Genomic DNA, 25,035 nt, shown 5'->3' with positions numbered 1-25,035 from the left:
CCTGACAGTGCAGTTAGCCTGGCCTCACATGGTGCTCACTCCCAGGGCTGGTGGGAGAATTGAATCCAGGACTCTGGGTTTGGGTGTCCATGCTATGTCTCTGGGGGTAGGGGTGGCATGGAGTGACAGACGTGTACACAAATAGGCTTCACCTATCCAGGCACTGGATATGAGGAGAGGGTCCTGGGAAGCAAACAGGTAACTTGGTCTTTCCAGCAGCATTCCTCTAGGACCAAGCAAGGGATGGAGGCCAGGTACCCACCGGAGAGAATCTTCTTCCACTTTTCTTCAGAGCATCCCACCTTCTCTGGGATCTTTGCACATCTCCTTGAGACAAAAAGGGTGCGCTGATTTCAGATGTATAAAACTGGCTCAGGATGGGCCTGGCTAAGGCTGGCATGGGGTTTGCTGAGCCCCAATGGCAGCCCTCCCCAGAACAGAGCTGCCTTGTTGCTACCGGGCCCACATCCACCAGGGCTAAAACCAACAGAGGTTTTTGTTTGTTTGTTTGTTTGTTTTTTCAATACCCTTGAAGGAATGAGGAAGATACAGGGTGTGGAAGAGCCAGAGCTTCCTCCAAGGGGCAGGTAGAGATGGAAGTTAGCCCAGTGCACTCAGGCGTGCCTCCCCAGCATGTAACAGCATGGGTAGACCTTGAACACACACTGAAGATAGATCTGGGACTTTCAGGGCGAACTACCCTTCCTGTAGCAATGGCCTTGGGCTTACTTAGGTCTCAAGAGGGATTTTTGTACCAGCAGATAGATATAGCCAAGAGAGAACCCTTCTGTACCAGGCTGGCATTCAAGGTGGCCCCTTCTCCAGGGACAGTATGGACTCCTGCTAGGCCGGTACACTGACTTCCTCCATGAAGATCCCGGAAGTAAACTTCAGATTTCTGTCACTTGGAAGCCAGGGAAGCCATGAGGAATGAGCAAGGGACCCCTTGTCGTTCTGGCCAGTAACAGCACTCTCAACCAGGGGCATTAAAAGCCACCTGTTACCATGTGGCAGGGTGTGACAGCCAGCTCTGTTGAGGATGGTAGACAGGAAAGGACACATTCCTCTGAGCTAGCAGGACATCCACTCTGGGCATCTCCACCTATAGAGACCAGGGCTCCCCACCTCCCCAAAACCTTCCCAGGAGGATATAAAACTGGGCATGCTGTTTGCTCAGCTTCCCTGGCATCCCAGCATCCCAGCAGGAGCCTCCTGGAGGTGGACTCGCCATCTTCCCCCTGAACTTCCCCTCACCTCACTGGGGGATCTTTCACCCAGGGTCTTGTTTTCACTTGAACCATGTCAAGGTTCCATAGGAAACGTGCCTATGGAAGAGAACAACATCCCCTGGAGACCAGACAACTTTACCATGGCTCAGCTGGGAGGGTAGGGGGAGGGTTAAAAGGCCTCTGCAAACCTTAAGCAACCTATCACCTGTTTGAGCTGGTGTGGAGGAACTGAGGTCAACTCTGGCTGAGATTTCTCCTCTACCCCTGCAAAGAGAAGTTAGAACTTGGGGGGCTATGCGCCCCTTCAAACCTGTTTCCCACCCACGTGTCAGGTCACGTGGGCAGTGTTAGGTGCCCGGTGAAGTCCTCCTCTACGTGGGGTATTGGCCACTAAGGGTCACAAGGTACATGCCACCCTTTGTTCGCTGGGGCAGCCCTAGATTAGGAGCAGGGGAGGGTAAAAGTTAGTCTAGGGTGGCTGTCATTTGCTTCAGACTTGGAATTTCTGGGACCCAATTATTTTTAATTAGTCATAGAAAATTTAAAACTGGAGGGAAATAAAAGGGGGACAAAGGCCAGGCTGCTATATCCTCCAGGCTACACGAAGCTCGGGGTTGCTTGGGGTGCCAGGCCGGCTGCAACAACTTGCAAGACCTAGTTTGTGACTCCTGGATCAGTGGGCGCTTGGTATCCTCCGAGGTTTTAATCCCCAGCAGCTCTCAGCACAGCACTGGGCTTAGGGTCCCATCCGACCTGGCGAATTCCCTGCTGCGCCTGTGCTCTCAGGGTCCTGAGAGCTGTCCTCGGTGGCGCTGGCCGAATGCATGCTATCGTCGTGAGTGCTGTCCTCCTGCAGGACCGGCTCAGGGCTGGCTGCGCGCTGCTGCTGCTCTTTGAGCTCCGAGTAGGAGCGGGAGAAGGTGTGGAAGATGGAGGTGACAGGGAAGGCCATGAGTAGGATGCCGCTGAGGATGCTGCTCAGCGCCACCACCTGGCCCGGAAGGCTGCGCGGCACCATGTCTCCATAGCCTACGGTGGTCATGGAGATGACGGCCCACCAGTAGCTGGCGGGGACGCTGGAGAAGTCGCGGCGAGCGCCCAGCTCGCGCTCAGCCAGGTGCACGAGCGGCGCGAAGAGCGCCATGGCCACGCAGAGGAAGAGCAGCAGCAGTCCGAACTCGCGCGCGCAGCGGCGCACGGTGAGGCCGAGCGAGCGCAGTCCCAGCGAGTGGCGCGCCAGGCGCATCACGTAGAGCACGCGCAGCGCCCGCAGCAGCCGCAGCACCAGCCCCGCGCGCTCCAGCATCTTGCTGCCCGTGGGCCCTGCCGCCAGCCCCGCGAGCAGCGACACGTAGAAGGGCAGGATGGCCAGGATGTCGATGATGGCAAGCGGGGTCCGCAGGAAGGCGCACTTGCTCTCCGCCTGCAGGGAGCGCAGCAGGAACTCGAAGGAGAACCAGGCCACACACACCGTCTCCAGCACGAACAGGTTGCGGCACTTTGTGGAGCACTCGCCCTATGGGGGAAAGGAGCATCCGGTTGGCGGATAGGTGGTGGCCACGAGGAAGTCAGGGACACGGGCTGTCACACAGACCCCGCACCTGGGGCATGTGTGTGGGGGAGAGGTCGGGGGGACATATAGAATTTTGCTAAAAAAAAGGCCCAATCCGTACCGCTTCTCTTTTGAAGATTTATTTGACATTTCTACATGTGGGCTGATGAGCAGGTTGACTCCGGAAACTGGAAAGGCATTTAAATCCCGGGACCACTGACCTCTGGGCACTTTTGATTTGATCGGTGAGATGCCTACAAAAAAAGCTTTGGCATGAATAGCCATCATTCTACTTTTAGATATCTGGGCAAAGGAGAGGAAAAGGAACCTCAGTGCACGAAACGAGGTAATAGAAATTAGAGCAGGGTTACCCAAACAGAGGGCGGACCTGTGCCGTCCATTCTTGAAATGATCAAAATCGGCACATTTCATACAACTAGAACAGGAACTGCGGGGGGGGGGGGGGACGGACAAATTCTAGAATAGCAAAAACAGAAATGGGCTTGGGAAGAAACGAGCCTCTGGGTAGACCTAGAGCAAGCCTGGAGGCAAGAGACAGTGGCTGGGACATTCAGTCTGCAGACTTCTGCCCACAAGGAAATCACAGGTCCAGACAGTGTTCTCCAGCGTTCCAAGTATTAACATCAAGTTTTCATCCTCTATGAGGAAACACTTGTAAGCTCATTCTGTTGACTTCGGCACAACTACAAAGGCATGAAGATAAACAGGGCCAAGCATGATGGTGTGCCCCTCTAACCCCAACACTTGTGAGGTGGAGGCAGGAGGATTAGGAAGGAGTTCAAGGCCATCCTCAACTCTGTATTAATCTTGAGGCCAGAAGAGGCTACATAAGAGCATCTCAGAAGCAAACACCGAACAATAAAATTTAAAGCGAATGGAACCCAGCTGCAGACAGGAGACTCAGAAGCCATGATGGAGAGCCTCTGAGATGGCTCATCAGGTAAACGTGTTTGCCACCAAGACTGAAGATGAGAATTTGATTGCCAAGACCCACATGGTGGAAGGAGAGGGCCAATTTCTGCAAGTTAACCTTCACCCGTGGGTCATGGCACAATGTCCTCCCCTCAATAAATTGACATGTAATAATTTTTAAAAACCATGATGGAGAAAGATTTGCTACGGAAGCAAAATTGACTTAGCACCTGAAATTGATCAATATAATTCATAATAATAGCATCATTTAAAAAGTAGGATCAAATCCCAGCACTTGGGAGGCAGAGGTAGGCAGATCTCAGTGAGTTCGAGGCCAGCCTGGTCTATAAAGTGAGTTCTAGGACAGCCAGGACTGTTACACAGATAAATCCTGTCTCAAAAAATAAACAAAAGGTCAGAGAGGCATGGTGGTGGTGTACACCTTTAATCCCCAAACTCTAGAGGCAGAGACAGGCCGATCTCTGAGTTCAAAATCAGCCTAGTCTACAGAGTGAGTTCTAGGACAGCCAGGTCTACACAGAAACCCTGTCCCCCCCCCTAAAGATCAGGTAATTAGGTCTGCCCTTGTTACTCCTAGCGAAGGAGTTCTGAAGGTTCAAGCCAGGACACACACAAGTAAATAAATCCGGTTTGGAAAGAAATCACTGTATATTCACAGGTGATATGGCTATGTGTACAGAAAAGCCCAAAGAATCCACTAAAATAGATGAACACATTAGAGCTGAAAATTAATTCAGTGACATTGAAGGATATAAGATAAATATGCAAAAGTCAATTTCATCTCCTTACCTTTCAAGAAATAGTCTGAAAATAAAAAATTTTAAATCCCATTCATAGTACCATGAAAGAAGGTATACAAATAGTTCTCTCCCCCCTCTCTGTCCCTCTCTCTCTCTCTCTGTCTCTGTCCCTCTCTCTCTCTCTCTGTCTCTCTCTCTGTGTGTCTCTCTGTGTCTGTCTCTCTCTGTCTGTCTGTCTCTCTCTCTCTCACACACACAATGCCTTAGTTCCGAAGGACAGACCACATAGTAAGATAGAGTCATACAGGAACAAGCATCAGTGAGAAGATGGAGGACTGGAACTCTCATACACTGCTGATGGGGAACACAGATCGGTCCAGTCACTTAGAGGACATCTGGTAGCTCCTCAGATCAGTGGAGTTACCATGCACAGTTCCACGTGTGGGTGTCTGCTGGAGAAAGCAGGTCTCCACAGAACTTGTGCAGGATTTTACATCAGGAGGCAAAATAGCCCAAGTGGGATCCTGTGTGCTATGGAATAACCCTTTTGTACACTGCAGATTTGTCACTGTGGTTGGTTGAAGAAGGAAGCTGACTGACCAATAGCTGAACAAGATAAAGTTAGGCAGGTGAGCCAAAGTGAGAATGATGGGGGGAAGAAGGGCGGAGCAGGACAGACGCCAGAAGATGCAGAGAAAACAGGATGTGTAGAAAATGAGGTTGAGAAGCCATGAGCCATGTGGCAAAGTACAGACAAGAAATATGGGTTAATTTAAAAGTAAGAGTTAGCTAGTAACAAGCCTGAGCTATTGGCCGAGCATTTACAATTAATATTAAGTCTCCGTGTTAGTTACTTGGGAGTGGCTTGTGGAACAGAAACTTCTGCCTACATCTATGGATGAAGAATAAACACAATGTGGTCTGTTCACATGATGGAATATTCTGAATCATCAACCGGAAACAGTGTGAGAGATGTCAGGCACAAAAGACATACTTGGTGATTCAATTTGTATTGAAGTTCAAGTTAAAAGTGACCACCAGGGGTTGGGGTTCAGGCGGCATGGTTTCGGGGACACAGGGTTTCATCTCTGGTGACGGAGCTACTTCCCAAAACCATGGAATAGGAAGACACTTCAAATGTGTTAAATGTATAGTATATGAATTGTATCTCAATAAAATATTTTTTTTACTGGAAACAATCTCTAAGCAAACCCCAGTGTATGTGGCTAGCTGGGCTACAGAAAATGAGCGAATGGCAACAGGCAGAGGTTGTGAATTTCTTTCTCATTGTTGGGATACAATCTGGGGCTTAGAGCTGTAATTATCAAATAGCTGGGAAATGAGGCAGACCTATGTGGCCACACACAACCTCAAGACTGCCCAGTCTTACTTGATGACTCTCCATTCTACCACAACCAGCCCACAGGCCATCCTGGCTCAGAGTATTTGATTCTGTGTGATGGAATCTGTCACCAGGTCACCTCCACTATGCAGGAAATACCCACGATGGTGCTTGTACCACCCAGGTCCTGGTTTTACCTCCTGCATGGAACCTCCATGTCTGTGTGAGCATCTGGAGACAGAAACCATGTGCCCAGTGGACAGAGTGGTAAGGCCTTCTGCTTCTAGGGAGCAGTTTCTGGAACTTTCAACCCAGAAGGCAGAGCCTGATTCATCATGACATGGCATATCTCCCCTGCTTGGCCCCCAAACCAGCTCAGAAACAAGTCTGGACTTATCCTCGATTGCCCCTGGAGAGCTTCCCTGTGTAATTCTATTTGATGTCTGCTTTACTTCTTTTCATTTTCGAGTTCTGATTATTCTACAAGCTGTGATGTATACGTGTGGTGTAAGATGTGAAGGCCTGAGGGTTGGGGAGCTGGGCTGGGCCCCCACCACAGTCTAGAGTCCCTGGAACAGCAAACACTCACAGGGTCCAGGAGGAGGAAACGTGGGTAGCTCTGTGACCAGGACTTGCCACACTCCATTCTACTCAGGAGCTGCAGCGGTATCCAGATTTCAGGTAGCAAATGCAACAATAAAGGAAATTCCAGATTTTGATTTCTCTTTCTCTGGACCAGCAGTGGCCACTAGGCCCTTGCTCTGTCTCCAGAACCCTCTTGTCCCCTTCAGAGGCTAGCTCTTTTCCAGAGAGACCAGGACAGAGGGAGTGGTATGGAGTGCTGCATGAACAAGCCAAGCCAGGTACACAGAGAGATCCCATCTCAAGAAATAACAACAAACAAAACAAAAACAAACAAAAAAAAAACAAGAAAAAAAAAGAAAGAATGAATGAAAAGAAAAAAAGAAACATTGAGCTGAATTTGAATTCAGTGCATTTCATTAAACCTCAAATGTGGAATCACCCACAATTACCACCACCACTACCACCACCACCACCACCACCACCAACAACAACAAAATACCCTCTCCCAAAACCCCAACAACTTACAAACCCAACCTGCTGGGAATGCCCCATACACCATACAGGAGGGTGCTCTAGGGTGACCGGATGTGAGACGTGGGTTCACAGGACAGACACATCCCCTTGTCTGTTTGACATTTCTGCATTGTTCCTCTAGTCTACCCATTCTCTATTACACACGGCTCAGCTGGGCTTGAGGCTAAGGTTTTAGAGTCCAGAGTAATCCAGGTGAGGTCTAGAATGTTGGGCAACGACGTAAACTCTACACAGGTAAATCTACACAGATAAACACTGTCTACTTTCACCTGGAAATTCCATTTGGGGACCAGACTCTTAGGGAACATTAGAAACGGGTCCAAAGCCTTCTGCACAAGGAGAGTCCATATGAGAGAGTGCAGTTCTGTGAGATGACACGGAACACCAAGGAGTCTTCCAGAGGAAGGGTCACAGTGGTCCCACCAACACAAACTCCACAGGGCTGGCCAGTCTTCCCAGGCCTGCAGACCCTGCCTGCTCCACATAGCTGGCATCCTGACCGAGGCTCTGGTGTCCATGTTCCTGCCCAAAGAGACTGTGGTTCCCTTGTGTTACTCTGTCAACATTTGTCCTTGGCTATTGACTGAGCCCATTATATGATGGCATCAGTGTATACCCACTATCCAGATGTGTAGGCATGATGGGAGATGTCATTCTGTAAATATGTTTCTCTTATTGGCTAATGAATAAAGCACCGTTGGCAAATAGGAAAGCAAGATAGGTGGGACTAGGAGACAAAGAGGATTCTGGGAGGTGTAGGAGAGGAGAGTTTGAAATGTAGGACCAAGAGAAGTAAGAGGTCTGGACCCTCTCTCGGTAAGATAAGACCACGTGGAAATACTTGGATTGACAGAAATGGGTTAATATTTAAGACAGAGCTAGCCAATAAGAAACTCTAGTAACAGGCCAACAGCTTTATATCTAATACAGCGTCTCAGTGTGTTATTTGGGGCTGATGTGGCTGTGGGACCAGGCTGGAGGGAAAACTGCTCATAACATATGCACACTTGTGTTCTGGGGGGGGGTGTACTTTTGAAAGCAAAGCTGCCGTGAACATCACTGAGTCAGTCTCTGTGGCATTTGCTTTTCTTTTGGATAAATCCCTAGAGTAGATCATCGGACCAGATCATGTCACAATCAGAGAACTTCACTGTGACCATGCCACCCTCTGTGTATGGTCTGGGACTGCAGTGCCCTGCAGCTCTGTGAGCACTTGTTCCTGAGTGCTTTTTCAAACCACAGGCCACCTACACGTGCTCTCGTCCTCTCTCCCTTACAAAGAGAGCCCTTACAAAGTGCGTGAGCTTGCACATTTGGTCTGTTCAACCTCAGTAGCTAGCAGAGCTCAGCATCTCCTCGTGTGTTGTCATCTGTGTGTCTTCTCTAGTATCTGCTCAAATCTTTTGTTCCCTTTTAACTGGGGTTTCTTACAGCTGAGTTTACACAGCTCATTATATAGTCTAATTGTGAGTCTTTTGTCAGATCTGTGATTTGCAAATATTTCTCCCAGTCTGAGCCATCCCCTTTCATTCCCTTAGCAGTCTTTCACAGGCAGAGTGTTTAACTTTGATGAAATGTAATTTACCAATTTTTCCTCTGTAGAAAGGCTTTTGATATAACATCTGAAGGCTCCAATCTAGACAAGCGAAGACCGTCTCTTAGGTTTTCCAGTAGAAGTTCCACAGTTTGCATTTTAGGTTTATATCTATGGTCCACTAAAATAAAATGCAAGGCAGGAGGCTGGAGAGATAACTCAGTGGTCAAATGACTCAGTGCCCTTCCAGATGATTCCGGTTCAATTCTTAGTGCGGGTATGCTGGCTCACAACCATTTGTAACTCCAATCCCAGGGGATCTGATGCCCCCCTCTGGCCTTCTTGGGCATTGCATACACACCACACACACACACACACACACACACACACAGGCAAAACACCTGTACATAGAAAAATCAAAATAAAAGTTCAACTGATCATGCCCATGTTTCTGCTCTCTATGTTGACTGCAGGTTTTATATCTCACAGTACTACAAAATCTACCTGCAGCTTTGCAGTAAATCTTGAAGTTAGGAGGTGTGACTTCTCCATCAAGTTCTTAAAAATGGCAATTTGGAATGAGATTTCACAGACCCTAGCACTCAGCTGGGGTGATCTTCCAATTCATGGCAAGCAATGCACATCTGTTCACTTTGGTAATGAATGCCTCTCATCAGTGGTGCACCTATCTATCTATCTATCTATCTATCTATCTATCTATCTATCATCTATCTATCTATCTATCTATCTATCTATCTATCTATTCAGAATCTCACAAAGCCCAGGTTTGCCTAAAACTCTTAACCTTCCTGCCATTGCCTTTCAAGTGTTAGAATTATAGGTATGTGCATTAATACAGCTGACTTGTAACTTTGGGCACATGGAAGTTCCATACACACCTCCTCAGACTCCTGGTTCCTGACAGGTCTCTGAAGTTCAGTGCAGCTCTGAATAGTACCAAAACAAAACAAAACAAAAAAAAAATCCCCCCAAAAAATGAACAAACAAAAAAACAACCAAAAACAACAACAACAAAATCCACCTTCCATTAGTTTATTGCTGACTGTGCTTGTACAGCTGGGTTTTAATCTATTGGGAGCCCTGTGATTGTCCTAACTCAATTTTTTATTCTATATGCTTTTGGTGGATGTTTTGGGTTTCAAATCACATGCTCTGCATTTTCTTGCTTCAATGCCCCAAAGAGAATATCTAGTATATCATAGTCCGGGAAAGAGAGAGGGGACAAATACTCCATCTTTCATGGTGACCTGTCCATTAAACGTTGGAAATTACCCAGAAGACTGAATAAGCTAAACCAGGCAATGGACTACACTTCTTTTTCTCATAAGATGTGAGGTTTTATGGCTTTATTCTTAAACTGCTTGGCTTTGTATAAGATTTGGTACATCCTTTCTATGTGTGCTAACACATCAGATAGAAGGTCCTTTGTTTTATTCTTTCCTCCCTCCTCCACTCCCCTTGTCTCACCCACTCCCCTCTCCTCCTTCCTCCTACCCTTGCCTCCACCCCATCCCCCATGGTAACCGGGGATTGAACCTTAGCCCTGGGCACTGAGTTACATCCCTAGTCCTTTACTTTTGAGATAGTGTGTCAATTAAGTTACTTAAGTAGACTCGAATTTGCTCTCCTCCTGTTGCAGTGTACTAAGGGGTGGGGTTACAGGAATGTAACACTGTAACTGGCCTTACCCACCGCTCTACCCTCACCTAGGAGATAGCACCTGCCTGGACCTCCAGCCTCTCCTCCCAGCTTCAGATCCCTGTTTCTTACACAAGATGCCTCTCCCACTGGTCGGTTTTGTTGAAGCATATCCTCGGGCAGTCTAAAGAACCGCAGTGCAGCAGTAGCTCAGATTTCTTTTACATTTTACACATCTAGAAATGTCTTTCTTGTGTCTTGACACAGGTTACTCGTTTTGCTTGAGGAGTGCTGAGTAGAAAATAACACTCACTCAGGATGCTGGTGATGCCACCAGGCCCTAACTTTTGACTCTGCTGTTGAATTGCAATGTTCACACCAATAAACAAAACTCAAGTGTGTGGCCCACACATACCACATCTGAGAAACTACGTGACCAGCACAGCAATCAGAAAGGAACATGACTAATGCCCTACCCGTTCTGGTAGCAGAGGAAAGAAATAAGAATCCAGGCTGGCTCACAATTAGTGAACAGGGCAGGCACACCCTGGAAAACCAAAGCTCCAGAAAGCAAGGTCTATGGATATGGGGTTGACATTGGCACTGGTCTCGTTCACTTTCTGGTGAAAACAAATGATGGGCTCAGTTCCCATGGAGACGAGATTTCAACCGGCAGTGGGGCAGGTGTGCCACTGAGCTACACTAACATGCTGCCCCGTGCAGAGTCACCTTTGTCCCTGCTTTGGTCTTGTGTGACTACTAACTGTGTATTTCAGCCTCTGTAGATTAAACATAGTCCGAAGGCAAGAAGACAGGAGGAAGCATAGGAAGACAGATATATCTTAAGTTGTGTCTTCCTTGGAGGATGATTAAATTCTTCCATGTACCTCTGCTACAGCTTGAGCATCACCTGGACTGACTCCCAGCTCTTCATCAGCCCATCCGTCTGCTTTAGGTAGCTGGGTAGCTTAGGCTGCAGGATTTCCCAGCGTCCTGCAGTAACAGTCTTAACTTGGTGCTGTCCACTGGCAGACACGGTGACGGCTGAGACCACAGCGGAACACATTCTTGCTAATGACCATGCTGACTTTACCTTCTGTCTCAGAAGAACCAGAACAAAACGTTTGTCAGCTCATTTCGCTAACTCTAAATTTGACTTTGAACTCATTTGAGGTTTATTCTTCTTAATTATCTATGGAATAGCGCTCTTGTAGTCAGATTTGGCGAAGCAAGCAGGAAAGTAGCAGAGAAATGAATATCACATCTACCCAGGAGGGGCTCTTGTTTAAAAACATCACGGCAGTCATTTAAGCAGAAATAATGAGGTGCTTATTTTGGATAGTCTGTGCTGAATGAGACGGGCTTGTCAATCTCCCAACAACACTTTGTTAACTAGCTTGTGTTATGCTGCATAAACACATCCTTCAAGGGCCCTCGCCCCAAATGTGGCTGGTTTCTTGTGTGTGTGTGTGAGACAGAGATTCACAGTAGGCAAGCTCTTGAGGTTGGGGACTGCCAGCATCATGAACTGGCTGGCCCCCTGAGCCTGCTGTGTGCTTCCTGCAGCTGGGGGCTCTGCTGTGCCCCCTTGGGAGTGTCAAGTGTGCGGTCATCCAGCTTTGAGCAGCGTGCTGAGGTTCTAGCTTGATGGACAGACGGAATCCACAGGGTGCAGACAGACAGGACACTGGAGAGTCTCAGAGCATGGGCTAGATTACTATTGCCATTACTATGACATGAAATGTGCAGCCGCTGTTCTCCATTGAGCCGTTAATTTTAGCTGTTTCCTGAAGGCCGAATCCCACAGCTGCAGCTCTATTTGAGAACGAGGGTGGGCTTGCTGCTCTGTGCAGGGTTCAACCCTCCGAGGGCTTTGAGGCAGGTGGGTTGGTTTGAATTAACCCAACTGCCAATATTACTAGGAGCTAGTCTCTCTCTCTCATTAAATTTTTACCTCCTACAAACAATGCACCAGGGAACATGCTAAGCAATGAAAGCCCGTGCTTCTTAGGCAGAATTCCCAGAAACAGGCTTTCTGTTTTTTTGTTTTTTAAACTGAATCCAGGGTCTCATCTGTGCTAAGCAGACACTCTAACACTGAGATAGATAGATTCTCCAGCCCCAGAAGTGGTCTTCCTACTGGAGACTCACTCTTTCCTCCTCTGAGTAGGCTCACCTGGGACAGCCTGGTCTTCTGCATCACTCACATTTGTGAAAGGCCCATCCCTAAGGACCTCACATGCCAGTGTGAACAAAGATTGGAGTCTCTACCAACACAAAAAGAAGACACTATCCATCATTGAACAGGATGTGCTATTCCTTTTACTATAGAGAACATTACGAACCTTCATACCCGGCTCACAGGCATAGTCTCCTCCTCCCTGAGGTATCATTTTTTTCTTATGAATGTATTTGAGCTTCTTCAATATGAAGATTATTAGCCTATTGTCAAATACATTGTAGTTTTATTGCCTTGATGGTTTCTGGCTTTCTTGTGGAAGCTAAAATGATTTCCCCCACACCCATGAGACTGAGTACATGAACTTAATTTTTTTTTTAACTAATTATATGGATTGGGTTTTTTTTTTCCCTGCCACTGTTGCCTACATATTTGGTATTTATTAAATATCTTTCTGGCTAATGGTGGTGGCACACACCTTTGATACCAGTACTTGGGAGGCAGAGGCAGGTGGATCTCTGAGTTCCAGGCCAGCCTGGTTTACAGAGAGAGCTCCAGGACAGCCAGAGCTACACAGAGAAACCCTGTTTTGAAGCACGCAAGCAAACAAACACCAAAAACAACAAAAAAGCCTTTCAGGCAGCATCTCTTCAGACAACCACTCACAGATATGGGAAGGCTTCACCACGCACACGAAGTTGCCACACAGATTCGCTCTGTTTCTGTGTGTGCTCATCTCCAAATTGCCAGGGCAAGCACGCTGCTGTCACTAAGTACATGTCTGCTTAATTTTACTTATTGCACTTTCCAATGTAAGTCTCACTAAGAACATACTTAATTTTGCAGGTAGTATTTCTAAGAGCTGTTACTAAGTATGTGATTGTTCAATTTTATTTACATTGTGTTTCTATGTCTGGTTAATATAGGAAGTGTGTAGTATTAGGATGATGTCCCCAAAGATCCCTGTCTTCCTTCTGTGTCAGTGCTGGTGTTAGATATGTGTGTCCCCAACAAAACTGTGGAAAAGGTCAAATTCTGCACAGCCCTGGGCTCACTCCTTTCTTCTTCTTCCTCCTCCTTCCTTCCTCCCTCCCTTCCTCCCTCCCTTCCTTCCTTCCTTCCTTCCTCCCTCCCTTCCTCCCCCCCCCTCCCTTCCTTCCTCCCTCCCTCCTTCCTCCCTCCCTCCCTTCCTTCCTTCCTTCCTCCCTCCCTTCCTTCCTCCCTCCCTCCCTCCTTCCTCCCTCCTTCCTTCCTTCCTTCCTTCCTTCCTCCCTCCCTTCCTTCCTTCCTTCCTCCCTTCCTTCCTCCCTTCCTCCCTCCCTTCCTCCCTCCCTCCCTCCCTTCCTTCCTTCCATTCTTTTTTCTGGAAAATGAGATAAAAAATGTGTGCCAGGTTTCTGCAAACTAGAGACACTATGGGGACAGAGCTGACTTCAGCTGACTATTAACTACAGCCACTAGTAAGCGTGTGACCACCACCTGCATACTCCAAGCCTGGGAAGCTGTTAGACACCAAGATGGCCAGGCCTCCTGCTCACCTGATTTCCTTATTCTCTACAACTTACAGATAGCTGAACACATGCATTTCTCCAGGTCCTTAAGGAGGTTCTGAAAGGTTCCGAGAACACACACCGGGCTCGTGACTGACAGCATCCGGGGTATGTATCAATTTGGGGAGCCACCTCTCCCTCTAATCACACAAGTTACACTCACTTCCTTTCTAGGCCTCATGCGGCCTGGCGTTGGCGTCTCTCTTGAACACAGAGCCTCTTTTGCTATTCCTAGACACCTCACGTTTTTATTCTAATACTGACCAGAACCGTTTCATCACTTTTTTTTCTTTTTACTACTTTGGTATGCAGAGAAGTGACTGATTTTTTTCTGTTTATTTTTAAACAGTCACCTTGATAAATTCACTTGTTTTGAATACACTTTCAGCTACTTGGAGATGCACACAAAAGGTGGCTCTAACCTGTGAAGAGAAAGCCCCTGGCTGTTGGGATGCAATCACAGACCCAGGAAGCAGAAAGCAGAGGGGAACCTGATAAAGGGCTTCTTGTTCGGGGTGTGTCCCAACAGCAGAAGGACCTGCCCCAAACTGATGGACTCAGAGGCAGCAACTTTGCCAGCGTATGGTCAGCGCCTACGCTGGATCATGTACACATACGGCCAAAGTCTCAAGAGTGAAAGGTAACATTTACATTTATTTAAGCAACCATACTTTTACCATACCATGTTAAAACGAAGAACGTAATTATGGCAGCTTGTTGGCACTATTAGAAGCAATGGTAAATGTTAGGAAGTGCATGCCTGAGGCTTAAGGAACTTGTTCTAGTTTTCCTGCTCAGCCTGCTGACCAGCGGTTATGGGCAGGATGCCTCTTTCAGGCTCTGGTGGGAGGCAGAAGCACGCATCACCCTCTCTCAGTCTCTCTACATTACCACGTGCAGATTCAACAGATATCCACTGATGGTTAGGCTCACCGTGGACCCAAGGCTAGCAAGATCGGGAGCAGGATTATAAATGGGAAGGCACCAGCACCCCTCGCCAAGCTGACCCTCGCCTGGTTTAAAAAGGCACAGGCAACCAGCTCTTTCTCGGGTGCTCACCGAACTCAGTCAGTCTGGGATTGTCAAGGAAGTACCAGCAGGAGAGGGCACAGGGCCTGTTGAGCGTCATGCTGCGGTAGGGGTCTAAAGTGACCGGAGGAGCAAGATGGTAAGGCTGTGGCCATAGCAAGCAGAGGCCCAGGCAGAGACAGATGTGATCAAGGGAAAGCATTGCAGTGTGAGCATGGGACCAAGAACCAACAACCACCTAAGGGCAGCTGGCAAGGAAGGGACCACAATTATCAGAGGAGTAATTAGCCAACATATACGTAAAAGCACGCCTACCGCCTAGCGATCCAGAGACTTAAACAGCTGTGACATAGTGTTTACGACAGGGCGGGGTGAATCTAGAGAAGGATCCAGAAGCCTGGGTGGACATATGGGTGAATGGACCCAAGATCACTGCTCCGACCTCTGAGGAGCAGCCTGTGGAACCAGTCACAAGCTGTTTCCCACCATATGATGAAAAGCCGCAAAGTCATCTGTGGGCGAGAAGGATCACCCCAGTTAAATCTGCTTCTGTTCTGGGAACAGCTCTGTACTCTGCAACTGGTCATAAAGCAACAACAATAATAATAGCAACAAACACTCCGAGAGTCTGTACATACTTCAGGCTACAGGGAGGAGCCACAGAGGCCCCTGGCTAGTGGACAGAGACAGGTTAGGAATCAGGACCTGAGGTTGGACAAGCTCAATACACACTGAGCTTGTAACAAATGCTCCCATGGCGGTGGCAGGTTTAATTTTCAAGATGTCCACGTTCAAGCGAGGAAACTCTGACTCCAGGTTAAATATGTTCAGAGCCGGCTCCTGTGGGAGGACAGGCTTCCCCTAGCAGACAGGGAACCCACAGGACACAGGCTCACCTGGCTCTTTGCCGTAGAGTTCCACTCCAAACCACAACAGCGCTTTCCATGGGCCTCACAGGGAACAGTTTTGGTTAAATGGCATAAGTTGGCCATGGCTAACTCGGTGAATTTTGACACCTTTCCCTTTATGCTACCCTTCAATATTTCAAGCTTAGCTGGAGTTTTAAAAAATCATCTCAATTCTAACTTCTCGTCTATGTTCTTCTAACTGGGTAGTGCCTGATGGAATTATGCTTGGGTGAACTGAGTTCCCTTAAAAATACAGCTTATCTGTCAAAATAATTCAATCCTATTTAGGGAACTGCTGGGAGGCAATGAAATCACACACACTTGGGAAAATCTTCCATTTCCTCTCAGTTCCAGCGAGTTCTTAGCATCTCAGCTGTGCTCGCTGGCCGACGTAGAGGCCAGTGTGGCAGAATAGCCCTGCATACAGAGACGGCTAACAGTGCGGTGTTGGGGCAGAGCCGCTGGCCTTTGTGTGCTGCGCACGTCACTGGGGGAGGCAGAGGGGTTTCCTGGCCTGCCACTGCTTCGCTGGAGTCTGGAGGTGGGTGGCCTTGCCCACGTCACAGGGCTGGGGCCACCTGTACCACACAATGCCCCTCTTACAGTGCTACCGTGGCCCATTGAGGTTCGTTTGTATTCTTGTGGGCAAAAGGATGGAGAGTCCCCTAATTACCATGAATCATTGCGTCTCAACTCTTTGAAGAACCTGCATTTGATGGATGGAGAACGTAAGGTCCTAGAGGAGAAATAAATGTTTGAAGGTCCCACAACAGTCAGGAGAGGCAAATAGGCATTTAGGGGAGGGACAGGTTAAGAGCACCCAATGCTCTTCTAGAAGACTCCAGTTTGGTTCCCAGCACCCACCTTATGCAACTCATAACTTTCTGTAACTCCAGCTCCAGGGCATACAGCCCCCCCATCTGTGTCTGTCTGTCTGTCTGTCTGTCTCTCTCTCTCTCTCTCTCACACACACACACACTTGAAAATAATAATAAGAAGAAAAGAATAGATGTTCCATGTAAGGATTTAACCAGTGTCCAGTTTGACTCTTGTGATAGCAGGAGAGGTGAAGGGCCTTGGGTAGATGCTGGAGGAAAGTTTTGCCCTTGCAACTTCTCCCCTAGCATTTAGATACATCTTTATCATATTTTTTTCAAACTAAGGCAAAAATCCAAAACATACATCTAGATTTTTTTTTTTCTCTGCTAAATCTGTGCAGGAAGCTGAGCAAAGCAAATGCCCTCACTTTGTCTTTAGCCAGTGTCCAGCAAACTAGCCAGGACCCGCTGTTCCTACACCTTTAGAAGCACCCACAGGGCCCCCTCCCATGGAAATGGGGAGCAATCTTGGCCGTGGCTCCCACACCAACTCTGAGCAATGGGGTTGGCCATAAGGAGGAGGGAAGGGGCTGCACCGAATGGGATACCTCGCTTCTGCACACCAGAGATCCAGCTGCTCAACTCCAACCCCACTTGAAACCATCTGTCCTACATTCCTTTGCCCTTGTTGTGGGGGAGAGGATGGTCTTAGAGCATCTTGGGAAATGTAGGGAAAAAACCATGGTGCTGGCCGGGCTGTCCACCCAAAAACGCTGGGACAATGGAAGGAGCCTTGATGTTGAGACTCAAGAGTGTGGCTCTGTGCCACATGTAGTGGTCATTTCTATGCCAATGTGGCTGGGAAGCTAAGCACTCAAATTCCCCTGGTCGTCCCATGGAGATGAGCTCCCTCAAGCCTCAGACTTCATGTCCCTTTAAGTCAGTCAGAGCTTCCCCAGACACAATCCAGAGTTAAGGTCAGCAAATGCCCAGTATGTCTGAATCAGTGCTGGAGGCACAGTATGTCATCTGGTGAGGCTCTTGTGGGGTACCTGTGAATGGAGGACCTCCAGCAATAAATACCAGCGTGGGCATGGGCCACGGTGATGGGGAACATTGTGTGCACTGGATGGATTCTGGGTACTGGTCGTTGGTCAGATGTAACTCCAGATGCCAGATGTGCCTGGGATGGTGTCTGGATAAAACCGTAGAACGGAAATGTGCCTCCCCTGTAGCTGGCTTCCAGTCTCCCTCCTGGGTGACAGAGAGTCCTGCGTGACTGTGGGGCCAGGGCCTTGGCCTCCTCTGCTCTGCGCCTGTGCCTAGGCCCTCTGGGTCTCTCACAGAAGCTGCAGATCTAGGACAGCTCAACCAGAGACTGTATACATAGAGTCCTTACAGGGAAGCCCTGTGTGCACATCCTGCCTGTCACTTCTGTGTCTGGGAGCCCGACTAACTGGCCCAGAGATGGCTAAGCCGGCACTCAGCCAGAAGGTGGCAGAGCTTTGTGTTTGCTGGATCATGTCTGAGCAGTAGAAACTTTGTCACCAGCTTCCCCAGGCTGCTGCAGAAACAACCCCAGTGAATTCGAAGCTGAGATCCCAGGCATGAAATCCATAGCTCATTACACTAGCCTTAATTTAATCATGTGACCAAAAGGAAACACTGGCTGGCACAGTCACACAGCGCAACATAAAAGGGAAATGATGGATTTAAAAAGCACCCTGCACCCCATGGGCCTTCACCAGCGACAGGCTGTTCTCAGGCAGGCTGGCAAGCACAGCCCGTCCCCGCTGTGCGCCAGGGCCCAGGCAAGCGCTTAGATCTGTCTCCAGGCAACACAGCAGCCACCACCGCACAGAAGGAACTTTGCAGCTCGCTGCTGGCATAAAATTGTCTGTGCACCCTTTCTTCAAAGTGTGAATCACTCAGAACAGACACTACAACATACCTTCCTGGCCCAGAGCCTGACTCCTATGCATTTCCTACCAACAAGAGCACCTTCACAACCCCAGAGAAGAGCACATGCCTTCCACTGTTACCTCTTGACCCTGTGGATATAGTTCTCAGATGACATCTACTTCCCAATGATTCCGTAGTAAACAGGGCCAGTCATAGTCAGGGCCCATGCTGGTTCTCTTAACCCCACTGTCCTCGGCGTCTGTCTCTAAGGACTCGGGTGTCATGTAGCTGTCTCCTCCCAATTGAAATATTCTGTCCTAGAGTTCAGAGGCAGGCTCATAGGATTTAGGAAGTAGTTTACTTACAAGGCTCAAGAAGCTCCTGAAATTTACAGGACTCACTTAATTCCTTCCCAAAGTTATGAGAGATTAGTGATTACTTGGTAGAGGAGAGTCTCTGATTGGTCAAGGTAGGTATAAAATTTCCCTTGTATTTTTTTTAAAATGGGTGTTTTGCTTGCATCATATATGTGTATGGCGCATGCCTGTAGTATCTTCAGAGGTCAGAGGAAGGTGTCTGGTCCCCTGAGGTGGCAGTTACAGACAGTTGTGATCTGTCGTGTCATTTCTTAGAGCTCAGCACCCTGGAAGAGTGGCCAGTGCTCTTAACCACTGAATCATTTCTCCAGACCCCTCATACAGCTCCCAGTCAGTGTTATCTGTGGTGCCCAATTAATCTTGTTTAACCCACTCTCCCTGCTAAGTAGGCGTAGCACTATCAACCTTATGGCTAACACTTTAGGCTTGTGGGTTATGAGTCCTAACTAAGGTCTCATCTGAAGCCGGCGAGTTCTGCCTGCTCACCCCTCAGACCTCTGCACCTAGGTAGGATAGAGCAGAAGGGTAAGAGACCAAGGGCCAGCTATGGCCTCCCAAACTCCCTAGGGCGTTCTCAACCACTCAGACATGCTTCTTTCATTGAAGAGGGCAGGAGAGCTAAGCTTTAGGGGAGGTCTGGCAACTGCGCATACTGTTGACCCAAGGATAACTCATCAAGGTACAGGGGGGTGTTGCCATGACAACTGCTTGGTAGAAGTATCTGTGCTGGGTTCTGGAGGCTATGGAGTCCTGGTCAGTCTGAGTGTGGGCCCCAACTCTAGCCCACATAAGGATAACCTCGTGGCCCTCAGATGTTCCCAGAAGGACAAGCCTGTTACTCAGCACCACAGGACTTTGCTGCTATATGTTCGGACCCTGGACTACTCTGACCTTATGTTCTGTGTCTGTCTGCTGGCCTCCAGCAGTGCCCACCAGGACAAGGGGCCATCAACGCAGGTAAATTCACTGTGTTGTACAGCCAGCACACCATCTAGCCTTATCTTCATCTTCTCATACTGAGATTGCGATCCTAGCAGATGGCAGCTCCCCAAACCCTCCCCAGCCCCCAGAACCCACCTCTCTAGTCTCTATCTTCATGGCTTTACCGCTTCACAGTATGGAGGGCGATATGCTCTTTGGTTCTGTGATCTTCCTCTCTCTGTCCTCTCCTCCCTACTCCTCCCTTCCTTTCCTGCCTCCCCTTTCCTTGGCGGTGCTATGGACCTAACCTAGTGCCCCAGACATGCTCGGCAAGTGCCCCGCCACTGAGCTACACTACCCCTGCTTTTGCGATGTTCTCTGTACTCCCAGTATAACAACCTCACAGTCTCTCCACTCGGTGACTGCTGACAGAGTTTCTGTTGCCCTTAAGAAGACAGAGACGTCTAGGTGGGCATGTAAGATTCACACACCAGCGAGTGTGTGCAGCATCAATGGTGCATGCCAGAATGTGGCAAGATGGCAAATTTTCTGTGTGCATTACTAACAATAGAACAGCTGATGGGCTAGAACGGCCTTTTCTCCCAAGGGATGATCACACCTTGCCAGTTATGTGGCACCTAGTGCATGCAGAAGGCAGACATTTCCAAAGTGCTCCTCCCTCTGATCATGGCACAGATAGAGGTGCAGCCACTCTGCTCTCTGGCGCACTAGAGACCCCAGAGGGCCATTCTGTGCAGCTTCCATGTCAAGGTCCCCTAAGGTGTGCCACATGTATGGTGTAAGGGGAGCTAAGGCTCCTACCGTCCACTCACAAGAGCCTGACAGAACTCTGCGTACCAAGCACCCCCGGGCAGTTAGACTCTACACAATGTGTCAAAACTACTTCTCTCAGGAACTAATGTTTCAATAGCAAAAGTGCTAGCAGGATGGTGAGATTCATACTCATGCTGGCCCAGTGTCCTGAGCACGAGGGCCCAAGCTACAAGTTAGAGAACTTATTCTGATTACATTGAAGCCACAGTTTTACTCTGAGGAGGGTCGGCAGCTATTTGGTTATGCTGAGCAGAGAGCTATTTTCCAGATGAGCTATTGATATTCCATGGCTTTATCCCATCCCAGGCAGAGAGGGAATGTACCCATCTGGATCCAATTGGGACATGGGAAGGACATTCTCTGGTGTCCATTGTGTCACTAACATGCCAGGGAGCAGGTGTCAAAGCATCCTTGGATCCTAAAGAGAGATTCCAGAGAACGGTCTTTTTACAGCTCTCTGTTGCCAACAGCTTTCCAAAGAGACTGTGCGAGGCCATTCTATAACAATGTGGGCTTGGCAAGATGCTGCTCCCAACAGGGGCCACCACTTTTTAATTGCAACCTGTTGTTGAATATTACTTTAACTATGTAAAAAAAAGTGTCACATTTAGAAAGGCGGGTTCCGTTTGTTTATGATGCATCTGTTAAATGATGTAAGGGTGTGTGGTTAATTATGTAAAGATGTGTTACATTTGTTTCACCTTGTCTGCCGAAGGCACCTGATCCAATTAAAAGCTGAAAGGCTGATAGGTAGGCAGGAGAAAGGTTAGGCAGGGCTTCCAGGCAGAGAGAATACATGGGAGAAATCTAAAAGGAGAAGGGAGTAGACGAGAGAGGAGGAGAGAATGAGGGACATGCCCCGGGCAAGAAGCCAGGCAGCCACCAACCAGCAGACATGAGAAGCACTGAAAGTAAGATATACAGAAGCAAAGAAAAGTAAAAAGGCCTGAGGCAAAAGGTAGATAAAGAGAAACAGGTTGTTAAGAGAGCTAGCCTCTTAAGAAACGTGCCGAGCATTCAAGACTAATAAAAGTCTCTGTGTCATGATTTGGGATCTGGTTGGTGGCCCAGAAGAAAAATCCTGGTCCAGTAACTGAATTAGGATGGTGGGAGAGCCCGGATGCAAGCAGATGTTTCCAGAGGACTTGGGGCTCGAGTTTCCCCAGATCTGTTGTCGCTAGATGAGGCACCCCTAACTTCTGTTTCCCATTGTTTCACAAATGACTTTTGTCCCGAGTAATATATGGAGTCACTGCTACATAAAAATCCAACACTTTGACTGCCCCCTCCCACTGTCCACATACACACTGTGTAAACGAAGCAAATGCTTCACCACCGAGTCAGACTTTATGCCTCAGGTATCAGAAGCAGAACCAGAAACTCATGACTACTTAAAATGGCACTTAGGCTTGGGACATTCAATAATGAAGCAAACTAACCGATTTCCTTAAGTTTACATTAGTCAGGGCTGCCATGCTTTTGGTCAGTTTGGCTTCTAAGAATGAGATATCCTATTAGATAAGCACCGGGGATGGACGGGGACAGTATAGGACTCCACGGAGTGTGGCCCAAGAGCTCTGTCCGAGGGAGGGGTGTCAGTGTGAGGAAGTTGGGAGTATCTGCTCAGGGGGACAGAAGGGTGTCTAACGAAGGGGCTGGAAGGATTTGGAGTAGCACTCAGCTAATTTCAACTACAGAATACCCAGGTCTGTAGGAATCCCAACACCTGCAAACACAGACTCCAATCCAGTCTGCTACATAATGTCTTTTCCCATTGTCTCCAGACGACCACAAATGCTCTTAAATTGAGTTGTCTTCTCTCCTCTCTCCGGTCATGAGAACTGGCTAAGCACAAGTACCAGACCTGTCTACATTTCATGTGCTACAATCCAGGATTGGTGAGCAAGACAGAGAGAAGAGGACGAGAAACAGATTGTTCAACAAGATCAGAGTCCTCGTTTCTCCGTAAAAGCATCTAACCCTGGGAAATCCAGATTTGGCGCATACAACTCTCCAGACCCAAAGTGTGGTTCCCAAAGTGTGTCGTTACCCCTTTGGGTGACTCGAAAGACCCTTTCACAGGGGTTGTATATCAGATTCATATAGAAGCAAAATTGCAGTTATGAAATAGGAAGGAAAATATGTTTTTTGGGGGGTCACCCCAACATGAAGAACTGTATTAAACGGTCGAAGCATTAGGAAGGTTGGGAATGGCTGTTCTAGATCCTTAAGGCACTGGGTATTTTTTTAATTCTACCTTGTCCAGACTTTGTAGTTACTGCCTGCTGAGCTATTGGACTTGCATAGAGGGCCCCAGGATAACAGCTGTGGGTCCTTGCTTTGAAACAATGTAGTTTGAAGCCCCATGCTCATTGGACCCTCCCTCCTGACCATTCACCTGGCATGGGAGGGAAAGGCGTGCAACCAGTAGCTCTAGCCAGGGCAGGGGCATAGTGGACAACCATGACTCGCCATGCGTCCTCTGAGTCGCTACACCCCCCCCCCGGGGGGGCCGGATGTGGCCTTTTGTCCACGCCTCCATGATCCTGGCTGCCCCTCTGTCCTGCCCTCGCCTCGACACCCGGTGCCCACACTTACCCGTTCCTCTTCTGCTCGGATGTCAGGCATGGTGCTCAGGCACAGGCCGACGGCCGTGACAGCCACGAAGGCCACCGAGACGTAGGCGAAGAGCTTGCCTGCCAGCCCCGAGTGCGGGTTCTCCACCACATCGCGCAGGCGCCTTCGGCCCCGCTCCAGCCGCCCTGTCCCCAGGGCACGCACCGGGCTCCCCTGCGGCCCGCGGCTGGGTGGCCCGGAGCACGCCTCGGCCGCCTCTTCCTCGCGGCGGCGCAGGCGGCGCAGGCAGCAGCGCTCCAGCCGCGCCTCGTCGATGCCCCAGTAGGCCAGCTCGTCGCGGAAGGCCAGGGCGCACGGGCCCCGCAGCAGCCGCAGCTTGCCGGCGCGCAGCAGCGCCACGATGGCGCGGAAAGCGCACGGGCTGCGGTCGAAGAAGAACTCGTCGCGGCTCACGTCGTAGTCGTCACACACGCGCAGCAGCTCGTCGTGGCCGCGGCAGGCTCGCAGGCGCTCGAGGCGCGCCAGGGGACAGCGGGCCAGCGCGGCCCAGGCCAGCCGCACGCGGCAACCCCCGACGTTGATAATGACGTGTCGCGCCCGAGCTGCTCGACCGCCTCTGCCTCCCCGGCCTGTGCTGCCAAACTCTGGGCCCGGGACCTCCGGGTGCCCCGGGAGCCGGGCCATGGCCCCATATGCCGGCTGCAATCAGGAAACTGCGCCTGCAAGAGGAATCGGAATGTTAGGACTAAGGGCTGAGAAGCCCGCCTCGTTCTGGGGACCAGGAGCTTCTTGTCCCCAGGTCCAAATCTGGCACACCTTGTCCAGACTTGGGATTTCCCCAAACTTTCCAGGGGATACCTTACCTTACTTCATCTCCTAAAGATGCAGGGACATATAAAAATTTCTCAGGCAAGGAGGGGTCATGGATGGAAATGGTTTAAGAAACCTTAGACATGAACAGAGTTCCTGCTGTGTATCTGGGAGCATAAGGTTTTTTACAAACCCATGTCTGGATCACCCTGGTCTGGTCAGTGTTTAAAAAGCAAGCATCTACCCCACCCTTTAACAACAGAGGAGGAAAATAGAAGTGGGGGGGGGAATGGGGCTTGCCATAAATTAGAATCAGACACGAAATTCCAGCAAATGCACTGTGTGTACACTTCTCTGGACTGGATTTAAAGGACCCAATTATAAAAAGACATTTAAAGCCAAATGAGAAACACTGAGCACGATGTAGGAAGGAAAAGAAAACGTAAAGATATGATAATTGTATATGAAAAATCAGGGCAGTTTTTCTTAGAGCCCTGCCTGCATGTTCACAGACAGAGGAGGGGGTCTGGGACCCTGGTGATCACAGGGGGAACTGCCTACATGTCACGGCGCTTTTCATCACAACAGGCCTAGCTTCAGGCATCTTTGACATCTCTGTGATGGCAGTGGTTTGCTCTGCTTGGAACAAAACTTCCAGGTAATTTTGCTGCACAGCTGGGGTTGAGGAACACCAATCAATCGAGAAAGGCAGAAACACACAGCGCTTGATTTTTCAGCCAGCCTTGATTTCTAAGTTGGGGGAACTGTTTGGTATCCACAGAAATTCTTCAGATGGTCTGTGAGCCTTCTAGGTTTCTATGCCAACTGTTTGGCATACACTTTTTTCTTTTTTTTTCTCCTCCACTGGGCTCACTTTTCCTGGAGGATTCTATACCGGGGTGGGGGTAACATTACTAACATCCAAGATTTGGACTGCACAGAGGATTCTGATCATTTTCCCAGAGGACTTCCCACCTTCTCCAATTTACTGTTTACAGACC

The 25,035-nt window shown here is 49.0% G+C and overlaps 2 protein-coding genes across 3 annotated transcripts in view; one reads left to right on the top strand and one right to left on the bottom strand.

Moving 5' to 3' along the window:
* Positions 1–25,035, top strand: part of Pard6g (par-6 family cell polarity regulator gamma) — a 1,244,350-nt gene that overhangs the window by 209,599 nt on the left and 1,009,716 nt on the right. The gene's annotated exons all lie outside the window — the stretch shown is intronic.
* Kcng2 (potassium voltage-gated channel modifier subfamily G member 2) lies at positions 1,966–23,939 on the bottom strand. Its single transcript, XM_051202241.1, has 2 exons — positions 23,246–23,939; positions 1,966–2,745 (listed from the first exon to the last, which is right to left on the bottom strand). The coding sequence occupies exons 1-2, from the start codon at positions 23,906–23,908 to the stop codon at positions 1,966–1,968; spliced, it is 1,443 nt and encodes a 480-aa protein (XP_051058198.1). The 5' UTR covers positions 23,909–23,939.

Source organism: Phodopus roborovskii, unplaced genomic scaffold, assembly GCF_943737965.1.
Source record: "Phodopus roborovskii unplaced genomic scaffold, PHOROB, whole genome shotgun sequence".
NCBI lineage: Eukaryota > Metazoa > Chordata > Mammalia > Rodentia > Cricetidae > Phodopus > Phodopus roborovskii.
This window is presented reverse-complemented; position numbering and strand designations above follow the sequence as displayed.

Excerpts from the sequence above, each read along its gene's own strand:
- Kcng2 (XM_051202241.1), bottom strand. The coding sequence starts at position 23,908 with ATGGCCCGGCTCCCGGGGCACCCGGAGGTCCCGGGCCCAGAGTTTGGC. Across the intron at positions 2,746-23,245 it reads TCCGAGCAGAAGAGGAACGG|GGCGAGTGCTCCACAAAGTG; the intron begins GTAAGTGTGGGC and ends TTTCCCCCATAG.